The sequence below is a fragment of the Brienomyrus brachyistius genome, chromosome 1 (assembly GCF_023856365.1).
Source record: "Brienomyrus brachyistius isolate T26 chromosome 1, BBRACH_0.4, whole genome shotgun sequence".
NCBI lineage: Eukaryota > Metazoa > Chordata > Actinopteri > Osteoglossiformes > Mormyridae > Brienomyrus > Brienomyrus brachyistius.
Genome location: NC_064533.1, coordinates 5047940 through 5062279, shown reverse-complemented (window position 1 = coordinate 5062279; position 14340 = coordinate 5047940). Strand labels below are relative to the sequence as shown.

The following is a 14340-nucleotide window of genomic DNA, read 5'->3' as shown; positions in this document are numbered from 1 at the left end:
GTCTGGAGCATCATTTAATCTTTCCTGCTTGATATTCGTCATGGTGTCCCAATCCTTACATTTTAATTGGGTGGTAATTGACGGTGGTTTGCAGCTGATTAGTATTGCAGAGATAAGGCTGATTGATGCAGTGTTTAACAGGTTAGTCATCCTGATTTTCAGCTGACCGAGGACCATTTACAGTTTTACCAGTTATAAATTATGCTGTGCTCTCGGAATGCTGAACAAGCTGTTTGTTGTGCTCGGGTGTTTGTGTATACAACAGCAAGTCCAGACAGGAGTCTGCCATTAGACTGTAAGTGTACCTATCCACCCATAAAAACTCTGTACTGTGTGAACCCTAGAGGCCTGGACATGCCCTGCGTTCCACAGACAGGTGGGTTAATAGGGACAGTGTACAGCATATACACATGTGCACATGTTTGCACACACCTGTACTAAGCTCAGAGAACAGCACATAGTCTCAGCACACACCTACTGTGGGGACATGGAGCTCTGCTTATTCATAGCCAGAGCTCCAACACACACACACACACACACACACACACACACACATTTGGTGTGACCAAATGTCCCCACAATATAACATGTACATACACATGGGAATGCACATGTGCACACTGGCCTGACAGGGGATGGCATTGAGCAGCTGAATGCATGTGAGTGCCTCTGTGTTTCTGGCCATGACAGCTACACTGAGCATTTGCATCACAGAATGCTGGGTGCAGCTTTAACAAGGCCTGACATGACGGTACATTTGCTGCTGGCTGTCTGTGAGCACGCAGCCCTGAGTGCAGCTCTGCAGAGATCCAGTGCAGTAAGGAATGATGGGAATGAGGAATATACCAGTAATTCTCTTCTGTTTCCACCAGCTTTTGAGCGGATAACGTTGGAGGATGCAGGGGAGAGCTGCCACACACATGTGCTAGTGTACACAACACGCATATTCTCCTGTGCACTGCACACGCACACACGTTTAACACACGCAGTACAGCGCACTCACTCATGAAGGTAGGCACGCACTGAATACTGTGTGCCTGTTGCCATAGAAACGGTTTCCCAGGCTTTGTGTGCTCAAAGCGGAGAACGAGCTGTGACAGCGACGCCACGACTCTCTGCATGCCGAACATTTGTGCAATTTACAACTGTAATCTGATCGATGGAGCTTTATTTACAAACAGTGTACATATGTATAGTTTTTTCTGCTGGAATGGCAAACTCGCTTTGCTCTATATGGGTGATCTGGTGGCGTCCCAGTGTCCTGAGGGAAATCTCAAACACTCCGCCCTGTAGGTGGTGGCAGTCCCCATGTTCCACGGTTTCTCCACGCTCCCAGGCCGGGCCTGAGGTAATGCCGCAGTAAGCTTATGTGCGCCCCCCCCCCCCCCCCCCCCACAGGCCTGAGAACCAGCAGAAAGCCCCCTCGGCGCCTCTTCCCCCTCCGCCTCCGCCACCACCCCCGCCCCCAGAGCCTGCTGCCCCACCAGAGCCAGAGGAAGAGATCCTGGGCTCCGATGATGAGGAGCAGGAGGACCCTGCAGACTACTGTAAAGGTGAGGGGGGGGAAACCCCAGCTGCCACAGCACGCCATGCATGTGGGGGGGGCGGTGCAGAGGAACCAGCTCAGTTTATTCAGTTCAATTCAAGTATATTTCTATAGCGCATTTTCACAATATTACATTGTAGCAAAGCGCTTTACACTGTCCTCGCCCAAAGCCTCCAGAGAGTAAGCCAGAGGCGACAGTGGCAAGGAAAAACTCCCTAGAAGGAAGAAACCTCGGGAGGAACCGGACTCAAAGGGGGAGCCCGTCCTGCTGTGGTTAGCAAAGGAAATCCAAAATGGCGAATTCCCAGTTTATAAAGTAAAATTGTGTTAAATGCAGAAGGTCCAGCTGATGTCAGGACAGACGGGTGAAGAAGCTGCTTCCTTCGGTGGGTCGGGGGGCTTTTCATTCCGTTAGTGTGAGCCTTTGCTAAGTGAAACCTAGATCGTTTTATTACATTGGTGCTGTATAATTATTACATATTTATATATTATCTAGTTGCAGGTGGCTGGGTATGTATTGCAGGCAGTAGCAATGTTTACCACCTCTCACACTACACATTTACGTGGCTTCCCCCACTGGCCACAAACGGTCATTACGCTAATTATTAAATAAACATGTCTCTTATTTAGAAAATGCTAAAGCAGCATGTTCTGCTAACCAGCTAGCTGCAAGCTTCTGACTCACTATCTATTTAGTTACTGTAGCTTCTTAAACATCTAGGGAGTGACTTTTTGAATGGGGCCCCAGAGACATGCATGGTGCCTGTAGCTGCTAACCTCATTACCCATCAGCCTCTCGTCTGTCCCCCTTGTCCCCTCGGCAGGAGGGTACCACCCAGTAAAGATCGGGGACCTGTTCAATGGACGCTACCATGTGATCCGCAAGCTGGGCTGGGGCCACTTCTCCACGGTGTGGCTGTGCTGGGACATCCAGTGAGTACGATGGCTTATCAGAGCAGCCGCATCCCCGTACGGGGCGAGGAGCACCCAGAGCGGCGCCAACGTGACCCGCGCGGCATATCTGAGAAGCAAATGAGGCGTCCGCCATGTAAATGTGCTTTAAACGCACTCAGATAGCAATCACACTCCTCTGTGGCAGAGGCTGACAGACACGACGTCACACGGGAACAGACACACCCCCACACCACCCCAGACACTGTCTGTCTACATTCCTCTGCATGCATCTTCAGCTGCAGCCCTTAAATTGCCCATCTGTCATAGTGTGTGTGTGTGTGTGTGTGTGTGTGTGTGTGATATACACTCACTGGCTACTTCATTAGGCACACCTTGCTAATACCGGGTTGAACCCCACTTTGCCTTCAGAATTGCCTTAGTTCTTCATGGCATAGATTGAACAAGGTGTTTTGTTTAAAACATTCTCCAGAGACTTTGGTTCATGTTGACATGATTGCATCACAAAGTCACTGCAGATTTGATGGCTCCACGTTCATGATGCAAATCTCTCATTCCACCACATCCCATAGGTGCTCTGTTGGATTGAGATCTGGTGCCTGTGGAGCCCATTTGAGTACAGTGAACCCTTTGTCACATTCAAGGAACCAGTGTGAGATGATATTAACTTTCTGACATGGCACGGTATCCTGCTGAAAGTAGCCATTAGAAGCTGGGTGCACTGTGGATTGGCACCCGGTGTGGTCTTCTGCTGCTGTAGCCCATCTGCTTCAAGGTTTAACATGTTGTGCATTCAGAGATGCTCTTCTGCATACCTTGGTTGTAACGAGGGGTTATTTGCGTTACTGTTGTCTTTCTGTCAGCTTGAACCAGTCTGGCCATTCTTCTCTGACCTCGGCCATCAACAAGCCATTTTCACCCAGAGATCCGCTGCTCATTGGATGTTTTTCCTTTTCGGCCCATTCACTGTAAACCCTAGAGATGGTTGTGCATGAAATTCCAGTAGATCAGCAGTTTCTTATGCCATATTCAAAGTCACTTAAATCACCTCTCTTCCCCATTCTGGTGTTTAATGTGAACATTAACTGAAGCTCCTGACCTGTATCTGCATGATTTTATTCATTGTGCTGCTGACATCTGATTGGCTGATTATATATTTGCTTCAATGAGCAGTTCAACAGTCATACCTAAGAAGTAGCTGAGTATAGACACTCAAGTGTATTTTTTTGTGTGTGACACAGACCATTTTTTCAGGTCCCTACAAAGATCAGTGAATGCAATCAAAAAACCCAAAAATGCCAAAAGTGTTTTGTTTGGTTACTTATGGTTATGGTTAGGGCCGGGTAGGGGTTAGGGTCATCATGCTTTCCCCGTAGAAATAAATGGGGAGTCCTCACAAAGATATAATTATTAACCTTGGTGCATGCATGCATGCATGCGTGTGTGTGTGTGTGTGCGGTACAGTGTGCGTGCGGTACAGTGTGTGTGCGGTACAGTGTGTGTGGTACAGTGTGTGTGGTACAGTGTGTGTGCGGTACAGTGTGTGTGCGGTACAGTGTGTGCGCAGTATAGTGCGTGCGGTACAGTGCATGCAGTGTGTTTCATGTTGCCTGTTCTCACTCCCTCAGAGGGAAACGCTTCGTGGCCATGAAGGTGGTGAAGAGCGCTCAGCACTACACCGAGACAGCGCTGGACGAGATCAAGTTGCTGCGATGTGTGAGTGTTTCCCTACATCTCCCTCACTGCTCTGGCTCCGTCTTCCTCACCATCTGAGGAGGCCTTTACTCTGTCATTATATCACCAGGTACGGGAGAGTGACCCCAGCGACCCTAACAAGGATATGGTGGTCCAACTGATTGATGACTTCAAGATCTCTGGAGTCAACGGGATTCGTATCCTTCTTAGGAGAGAGAATGGAAGATGGAATGTAGGGATTTGGGGCAGCCCGACTTTGCAGGTGGTTATAGGTTATAACATGACAGCAGTGGAGAGTAACACTGTCGCTGACCCTTGACCCTTGACGCCTCCAGATGTGTGCATGGTTTTTGAAGTCCTGGGACACCACTTGTTAAAGTGGATCATCAAGTCCAACTACCAGGGTCTCCCCTTGCCTTGTGTGAAGAGCATCATCCGACAGGTATGCCCTGACACCCTGTGGCACCGCGGCAGGCTGGACGGGGGGAAAAGTAAGATATCTGCATTGAAAATGTGGGGGGAGGGGGGGGTTGCAAGAAATCCAGTGCAGATGGAAGCTGACTGTACTTCGCCAGGCCAGTTATGCCGCAGTGCCCCGTGGGCATCATAAACATCCTCCAGAACATTCTAAGGCTTTACAGATCCTTCTGCTGACGCTCGCTCGCTTTCAGAAGTGACGTCTTGCACCTGCTGTAGGCACCATTTTGAACACCTTTCAGACACTACTCACCTAATGAACTAAATTGAGTCAGCCTGAGCTCCCATCTACAAAAGTCCTTGCCTAATGAGGAGGCCGTGTGCAAGGGTCTTCTGAACTGAGGGCTCCCTGTTTGTTCCCGTGGGACGGTGTGGGCCCCATCCCCGCAGGTGCTGCAGGGGCTAGACTACCTGCACAGCAAGTGCAAGATCATCCACACGGACATCAAGCCTGAAAACATCCTCATGTGCGTGGACGACGCGTTCGTGCGCAGGATGGCCGTGGAGGCCACGGAGTGGCAAAGGTCGGGGGCCCCTCCCCCATCTGGCTCTGCAGGTATGCGTTCTCCTCCCCTTACCCACCCACCCTCCACCTGTACCCCTGCGGCTCCCTGAGGCTCCAGAGTTAAGCATGAGTGTGTTTGTTCACGCAATATATCCTCACAAGTACCACTATGTAGCTCTGATGGAAGTATTTTATTTAATGTAAGATCATTTACAGCCACAGGAATGTCAAAGTCCTTTGGGAATTTCACCCTGATCTTGATCTTTAACTGTCATCCTGTGCTGTAATTTTGTTCCTAAAAGTAGGATTTTTCAAAATGGGTGAAATGGGTTTTATACTTTTAAGTATAAACCAGTGTGATAACGGCTTGTATGTGAATCTCAGCATTTCTTAAATAGCATGCAATGTGCCATTCACCCATCGGGGTCTTTTTCATGGATACGGAATGCAGTTTATAAGCAATATGTACATTTATGTAGCAATGAGTTATATGATTATGCATCATTGCATAATCTCCATGGAGTACGGTTGGGTAAAGGACAGGAAATGACTGAATTGAAAGTGGTTGTATTCATTTTTAAATGTCATAACAGCAGGGTTACGATCCGAAATGCTGACTGTATTTACTGTTTCTCCAACGGCCCCTCCCCCCTCCTACAGTAAGCACGGCCCCCCAGGTCAAGCCGGTGAGTATGCACTGCAGGGTCTATGCAGACACACACATGTTTGTATTGATATTTTTGTGGGGACTGTCCTTTCATTTCTATGGGCAAAACCCTAATCCCAACAATGATCCCCCTACCCAGCCCTAACCTTAACCATAAGTAACTAAACTAAAATACAATACTTTTGGCATTTTTAGTTTTTTGATTGCGGTAGCTGATTTTTATAGAATTGAAGATTATACTGTGGGAATCTGAAAAATGTCCCCACAAGCTGTCACAATGTGGGGAAGTCTGGTTCCCACAATGTAATAATTACAAACAAACACCTGCATGCACACAGACATCGTTTGTTAGGACTGTCTTAGCATCTTACATATTCGGAACATGTCAGTCTCATGCAGTCGTGAGAAGACCAGCCAAGGGTTGCCAGATAAGGAGTCAGACACTGGACAGGCTACGCGTCTCACTTAATTAGGCACCATCACAAGGCCCGCGCTGGCCATGTTGTGTGAGAGATACGCTGCTCTCTTACAGGTGGGCAAGATCTCCAAAAACAAGAAGAAGAAGCTGAAGAAGAAGCAGAAGCGGCAGGCCGAGCTGCTGGAGCGCCGCCTGCTGGAGATCGAGGCTCTGGAGCGGGAGGCCGAGAGGCAACGGGCCAGCGAAAGCCCTGGGGAGGACAACCCAGAGGCCCCCCACTTGCCCCCAAAGCCAGGGGTCGCCGCTGCAGAGAGTGACGAGGACGAGGAGGAGGAAGACGATGTAGAGCAGGAGGAAGGAGAGGGAAACAGGGAAAGAGGAAGGGCGGCAAGACTCACCAATCACAACTGTGAGTCGTCCCGTATTGGCCAGACACGAGTCCCAGCATGCAGTTCCAGGTCTTTAACTCCTACTTCAGATGTTTGGGGATACAAACTCACAAAATATTTGTACATTTCTGAATAATGCTGATTCTTTTAAAGGGAAGATTGACCAGGTATATCTTTCACCCATTATCAAAATTTAACAGCCAAATTTGAAGGGATCGGTTACATCAATAAATTACCATGAAATGAATGAGTGTGAAACTGGAAAGTGAGATATACCACTTGTCCGTGTGTCCAGGCTCATCAGAAGTGCAGGAACCGGATGGTCCAGCCGACGTGCAGAGGCCTGACGAAGGAGAGACAGATAAAGACAGCCCTACAGCCACAGGGAAAGAGGATGGCAGCAGACACAAAGTGGAGGAAGAGGAGGAGGAGGAGGAGGAAGAAGAGGACGAGGAGGAGGAGGTGGAGAAGGAGAAGGGTGAGGAAGAGAAGACTGCAGCCATCAATCCAAAGGTGGAAGAAACTGACCCAAAGAAAGTACTGGCAGAAGAAAAGGAAGGGGGCGGAGCCAGGGAAGAGGATGATGATGATGAGGAAGAGGATGATGATGAGGAGGAAGAGGATGATGATGCCGGTGAGACACAGAAGGATGCTCCCAAAACCAATGGTCACATGCTGCTGGTGGAGGAGCAGGTGAACCTCAGTGGCAGGACTCTGCTCTGCCCCCTGGTGGACTCTGAGCTTAGCATCACAGACCGAGACGCCTCTGTCAGCTCTTCCTGCGAGCTCTTCAACGGCGAAGCCCCGGGAATGGCCAACGGGGGCCGCCACAGAGCCACAGCACCCTGTTACCCCGAGCTGCCCTTGGACCCTGAGCCCTGCACAGCTAGACCAGCCCTGCACAGCCCTCCGGCCGATCGCAGTCGCACTGTGTCCTTTTCCAGTACGGGGGACACACCTAAAGGTCAGCAGGGCCGTGTGTCTCTGACGAAGGGAAGGAAGCTGCCTATAATCATTATAAAAATGACCACTGTCTTTGTTTCGTGTTATTTACTAGTGAAGGCTCGGGCCGCAGACCTGCTAATAAACCCCCTGGATCCCCGCAACGCAGACAGCCTAAGGGTCAAGATAGCGGACCTAGGAAACGCCTGCTGGGTGGTGAGAACCTGGGAAGGGGGTGGGAGGGCTTTCCCAAGGAGGAGAGGGGGGCTCATGGCTCAGCCCGTCTACGCAGACACTGCCTCTTCCCTCTGCGTCTTTCTCACAGTCTCCCTCTATGATCTAGCCCCGCTGTTTAGGTGATTTGATGGTTCTGCCATAATGGCAGAGGGATGTATGTGAGTGATTCTAGAGAGCTGTCTGATATCGCACTTCCTTGGCTGGATGGATGGATAGATGGGCGGATTGGTTTTGCTTAACTGCAGGCTTTTTTTTCCCTCAGCATAAGCACTTCACTGAAGACATCCAGACGCGGCAGTATCGCTCCGTCGAGGTCCTGATCGGGGCAGGCTACAGCAGCCCCGCTGACATCTGGAGTACAGCCTGCATGGTGAGCCTGTGGCCCCGCCCCCACGCTCCCGTGATGTCACATCATTTAACCTTATTGGTTGGCTCCTTTTTTAATATCTTTTGTTTTTTCATCCAGGCATTTGAATTAGCAACTGGAGACTATTTGTTTGAGCCTCATTCTGGAGAGGATTATTCCAGAGATGAAGGTGAGTCATTTTATCTTTTGTGTAAGTACACATGCACACACATGCTTGCACTAAATTGTGAGCCCAATTAGGGCTATAGATCGAATGGCTCTCACTGCTGTTAATGCTGTTATAAAAGTACAATTTATATACACACATATGAGCTGTAGTTATGCATTCAGGGAAAGGAAAGACTGACCGAGGAAGGATATGAATGTGGTAGCGTGTAGGTTATATGTATGTATGTCACAGAGCTCTGCAGTAATGTGCAGCGCCTTGCATGTGGACAGTGCATATCTTCCTGTCACCCTTAACAGAATCAGCTTCTGTGAACATGATAATCATTTTTACCATCTATCTATAAAGCTAGTCACTGCAGCCTGTAGGGCTGTATAAATAGCCCATTTCCCCACTTGTTCCCCAACCCCCCGCCCCTGTGTTCTGTTGCATCAGTGGGCCTGCCTCACTCGGCGCCCCCTACAGTATCCCCCTCCTCTGCCTTCTTTGTCTACCGATCTCTAATAAGGTCTGCTTTGCGTGTCTTCCCCCGCCTGCACGAGCCCAGTGGCTCGGAGAAAACTCTGTAGCTGTAATATTCTGAGGCACAGAACGCGCCACCCTCTGTTTTGGACTTTAAGCGACCCTTAATAGTCACGCAGTTAATGGTTGGATGGACCGGCAGCTTAACCCTGACTCCGCAGCTGTACGCACAGAGTAGGGCTGTGTAGCAGCCTCACTGGAGGCCTTTCTCTCTTGCCGTCTGTCTGCTTTGGCTCTCTGCTGGCCTGTGGTCATTAACACTCCTCCGTCTTCCCTTCCTCTCTCCTTCCTGTCCCCCGTTCTCTTGCCTCCTTTTCTCCCCACCCCCCCCCCCCCACCCCCACCCCCACCCCCACCCCCCAGACCACATAGCCCACATCATTGAACTGCTGGGTTGTATCCCACGACACTTTGCACTCTCCGGAAAGTACTCCCGGGAATTCTTCAACCGCAGAGGTAGATGTGGGAAAGCTGGCAGGACTGAGGGGCACGTGGCCTGCAGGGGGCGCTCACACAGATACCTGGATCACAGAGATCTTTATACTTTTTTTGGAATGACGATAATTTTGTTGCAGTGCGATAAAACTTTTATTTCAACATTCACTGGACTGTTTGAGCCAGATCGTAGGTTGGGGGCTTTAAAAAAAAAAAAAAAAAAAAGGGACCTTCAACCATTATGTGAAATACTCCTCTGCAGCACACTATCGTGCACTTTCTGTGTGTGTCTCTCTGAGTGAGCAGCCCTTCTCAGCAGCAGCATGTCCGTCAGTCCCGCAGCTGGCATGCATGTCCTAACTGACGTCAGCATACCTGTTCTGTCCATCGTCTTGTGCTGTGTCGTGTTCCTGCTGGACCATGTGGTGTCCAGACCACATTGCTCTGATCATGGAGCTGCTGGGGAAGGTGCCGCGCAAAGTGGCCACCGCTGGGAAGTACAGTCGTGAGTTCTTCACCAAGAAAGGTAAAGAGCACTGCCCCTGCAGGAGAGGAGGCGTAACAACTCACTTGGAATAACTTTATTCTGCTTTACCTTGCGTTTGGTCAAATGTACCATGTGATAAATAACTTAGTCATGTTTTATTATTGGCCTGGGAGGGATGACAGCATACCCCGGTATTTATAAATCCCAAAGGTATTAATTTTAACCTCTCTTAACCTCACTTTAGTTTAAAAAAAAAAAAGATGAATAAGTCGCATGCGTAGGTTAATGCCACAAGACCAAAATATGCCCTGAATGCGCCGTAAACTGTTACAGTTTGTGCAGTATAAGTGAAACCTATTGCGCATGTGGCCGCTATGACTGTGCTGTCAATAATGAAGGGTGAGTTTTTCATCTCTTAAATAAGGAGTTTTCTCCTCGTCTTCCTACTACTCAACTTCAGCGAGCCTGTTTAGCCTGTCTCTGATTGCAGAGTTTATAGTAGCCTGTGCCATTTACACGTACCGTATACCGGGGTGAAATGTCCAGGAAGTAAAACAGTATGAAAAGACAGGCACCACCCAAGCCTGTCCTCTTACACTTAAACTGTGCCATTTATTATAACTATCAAAAATCTGTTTCAGCTGTATCATTATTAGAGGGTAATAATAAAATGCAGGTGTTTTTTTTTCTCCTTGACTTCTTCTTAAGTTCAGTTCTGGGTTTTGTCCAGCATTTCTGATCTGCGTGACTTTAGGACCTGTTTGCACACATTAACAGGCATTCACCTCTAATGTCCTTTTAGAAATCTAAAGATCCCTAAAGTGACCACTGCTTGAGTTGTACTGCTAGGATATGTTCCTTTTGGCTGTTTTTCACAGGGTCATACTACCTGCCCCCCACCCCCCACCCCTTTGAGGCAGTTTTCTAACACAAGTGCTTACCGTATTGGATTTCTGTTAGCTTCTCTGTATATTCATTTCCAGCTGGCTGCCATCTCAATGTCAGGTTTTCTATTGTTATTTTAAAAATGTTTATATTCTCTGTGCCTGTATGTACTGTGTCTCTCTGCACTGCTCTGTCAGTCTCCGGCATTACATTTGTTTCTTATACTCTGCTGCCCCCTACAGGAGAGCTACGGCACATCACCAAGCTAAAGCCCTGGTCACTGTTTGACGTGCTAGTGGAGAAGTACGGCTGGACCCCAGAAGATGCGAGTCACTTCACTCATTTCCTGTTGCCCATGCTGGAGATGGTGCCAGAGAAGAGGGCCTCTGCCGGGGAATGCCTCAGGCACCCCTGGCTGACTTCATAGCAGCGCCCCACTGTGGCAGCTTCTGGAACTGCTACACTTCACATAGACTAGAAAGAAGGAAGGGGTTGGAAGAGCTAGTAGGGGGTGGTTTGTTTCTGGATCTGATCAGTTCCTGATCTGCCACCATTAGAATAAAGTGACGCACATGCTGACAGACACGCACAACAGACAACTGCAGCTTTGCCTGGTGTTTTTGCAAACTCCAGCAAATAAGTTATCAGTGTCTCCCTTATCTCTTATAACACCAGAGTGGCGCAGACAGCCCCTAGACCTGTCATACCTAGGTGTAACAGACAGCCTCTCAACCTGCCTGTCTGTCTATCTGTGTAACAGACAGCCTCTCAACCTGCCTGTCTGTCTATCTGTGTTACAGACAACCCCTCGACCTGTCATATCTATGAGTAACAGAAGCTTCTTGACCGGTCTGTCTGTCTGTCATATTTGTGTTACAGACAGCCCCTCAACCTGTCATATCTAGGAGTAACAGAAGCCTCTCAACCTGCCTGTCTGTCATATCTGTGTTACAAACAACCCCTCGACCTGTCATATCTATGAGTAACAGAAGCTTCTTGAACGGTCTGTCTGTCTGTCATATCTGTGTTACAGACAGCCCCTCAACCTGTCATATCTAGGAGTAACAGAAGCCTCTCAACCTGCCTGTCTGTCATATCTGTGTTACAAACAACCCCTTGACCTGTCATATCTATGAGTAACAGACAGCCTCTTGACTTCTCTGTCAGTCTGTTTGTATATCGGTGTTACAGACAGCCTTTTGACTTGTCTGTCATATCTGAGTAAGAGACGGCTTCACAACCTATCAAATGGTCTCTTGACCTGTCTGTCTATCTATGAGTAACAGACAGTCTTTCTACCTGCAGGTCTGTCTGTCGTAGCAGACTCAAGGTGTCTGTCTATCATATCTGTGTTATAGACAGCTCCACGATCTGTCTGTCATATCCATGAATAACAGCTTCTCAACCTGTCTGTTTATCATATCTATGAATAACAAACAGCTTATTGACCTGTTTATCATACCAATGAGTAACAGACGGCCTCTTGACCTGTCTATCTATGAGTAACAGGCAGCCTTTTTACCTGTAAGTCTGTCTGTCTGTCTGTCATAGTAGCATGACACAGCTCAGCATTTGCCATACTCTTCCTACCACAAGGCAGATTATTAGTATGGCACCTACCCCTCAGCCTTCCTTCTCTTCTCTCTCTCTCGGTTAGCTGGTCGTTTCTGCCACCGACAGCTAGTGCATATGAGTCCCAGAATTAGACGGGAAACAACGATGCAGGGGGAGCGACTAAGGCTGCCTTGGGTGCTCATGGGATGTCTTCACGCATGTGGAGGGTGGAGTAGAAGCAGGCATGAGGGGGTGTGTGGTGATGGCATGGACACTGGCCAGCGAAATATGACGTTCCTGTCCTGCAGAATGGCTGCCTCTCCATTTCAGACCGTTGCTGCCAGATATAAGCATAGAAGATGGCCCATTCCTCTTTCAGAAATGGTAACATCCTAGCAGGAAAACGACTAGACTGTTTACTCTTTCCTGTCTTAACCATAAGCTGCACTGCCATGGCTGGAAAATGAGATTTCCAATTGTGTGCGTGCCCCTGAGGGTCAGCACAGCCCCCCTTCCTCATTTCCTGTGGAACACAAGCGCTCTGTCAGGATGTCTCCAGCCCCGCCTACGGCCCCGCCTACGGCCCCGCCCCCCCTCGCCAGAAGGCTGTGGTCCTTCCATCAGGATGGCCGCAGTGCTGTCTAACTGTTTACACTCCGGAGTCCTTACATTTCTTGAGAACTGTGTATCCCATTTCAGGCTGCCACCCCCGCCCACTAGGGGGGCCCCTAAAAGGACACTGCTTAGGCGAAGATGTGCGAAAAGCTCAATTTAGTCATGTTTGCGGCTTTTCTGTGAAAAAGACTGATATGAAAGTTGAGAAAGGATGCTCGAGTGAACAATTCAGGGTGTTGCACCTGTTGTTTTGGTCTGTTTGTTTATATATATATATATATATATATATATATATATATATATATATATACACATATATATATTTTTAACAGGAAGTAGCCACAGTGTCTGTGGAATCAAAGAGTAAGGACATCTAGCCTGCCTCCAGACCTCACAAGCTCCACCCCCGACCACCATGTCACCCCGCCATCCCAAGGTCCCTCGCCCTTCCATGTACATTTTGCATTCCAGATCCTGTGACATTATTGTACTTTTTTCCTGATGGACCGGCATGATAACCTTTGAACTTTTCAGTGACCTATTTTCTGATCCAGATTGGCTGCCCCTACAGACCTTCCTCCCATCCATCCCGGCTGACTCTTCTCCAAGTCTTGGATTCCTGATTGACTTTTCCACATGTATTTTCCAAAAGGAGGTTGCACTTGTCTTGTTCAGGGATTAACTTTGTACATAATACTGAGATACTGGTATGCTGATCAGAAAGAAGACGTGATGCTCGCATCGTTTTGGAGGAGGCCCAGTTTAGTCATCAAAAGATTGCCACGGACACCCAGATCAACCCCTCCCCCTCTGCTTTTCTGGGGTGGACTGGGGCTGCAGTGGCATAGAGAGTGGGTGGAACCACCAAGCGTGCCTCCCTGTGGCCAGCGAGGGAACTGCGGTTTCTCAGACTGCAGCCTTCGGTGCCAAGAACTCTTCCACTCCATTCCATCTGTCACGCATCATGATTAGTGCAGTTGCCTATTTTCGCAATAAATCAATATAAGTAGATAGTAAAATATTTTTAAAAGAAACGTTAAAATAATTTAAAAAGAAGAGAATTTGTCTGATAATGTGACAGTGACCGAATTATGTCCGTACTGAGGTGATTGTGCTTGTCTGTTAGAGATGTCTTTATTTCTTTAATAATTATTATTATTATTATTAGTTTCTTTTTTTACTTGGGCATCACCTCTCCCTCTTCTCTCATGAACAGTGCTGCTCTTTTGGAGTTTATGATAATACTCAAACATTTTTGCAATAATGGTAATCATGATGAAATGAATTTTGCACCAGATGCTCTCGATTCCCCTCTCAGCCATGCTGACTGTTCTGACAGAATTGGTTTCTTCTGTGTTTTTCGTTGACAGATTTAATAAAATTGTAAATTAAACGGAATCCCCAGGGGCAGCCTTTGATCCATTTCCGGCGGCTGCTCGTGTTGTCTGATCCACTGTACTGTTTCCCCCTTGTACATAATGTAAAGATAAAAGTAGTGGTATAATAAAGACTATGGGTCTA

At 48.2% G+C, this 14340-nt stretch overlaps 1 protein-coding gene across 5 annotated transcripts in view; it reads left to right on the top strand.

Annotated features, from left to right (window-relative positions):
* The window catches only part of LOC125728122 (SRSF protein kinase 2-like), a 39772-nt gene extending 25432 nt beyond the window's left edge, over positions 1-14340 (top strand). For 3 of the 5 annotated variants that reach the window (XM_049005336.1, XM_049005293.1, XM_049005225.1), the window contains 14 exons: positions 1399-1553; positions 2371-2479; positions 4087-4174; positions 4263-4350; positions 4489-4595; positions 5021-5186; positions 5796-5821; positions 6335-6629; positions 6905-7573; positions 7667-7767; positions 8051-8158; positions 8255-8324; positions 9712-9804; positions 10893-14340. In XM_049005336.1, the coding sequence (XP_048861293.1) occupies positions 1399-1553; positions 2371-2479; positions 4087-4174; positions 4263-4350; positions 4489-4595; positions 5021-5186; positions 5796-5821; positions 6335-6629; positions 6905-7573; positions 7667-7767; positions 8051-8158; positions 8255-8324; positions 9712-9804; positions 10893-11077 (2260 nt within the window). In that variant the 3' untranslated portion in view covers positions 11078-14340. Of the gene's footprint in view, positions 1-1398; positions 1554-2370; positions 2480-4086; positions 4175-4262; positions 4351-4488; positions 4596-5020; positions 5187-5795; positions 5822-6334; positions 6630-6904; positions 7574-7666; positions 7768-8050; positions 8159-8254; positions 8325-9206; positions 9300-9711; positions 9805-10892 lie in introns of all 5 variants that reach the window. The other 2 variants (XM_049005413.1, XM_049005257.1) reach the window with 1 other exon arrangement.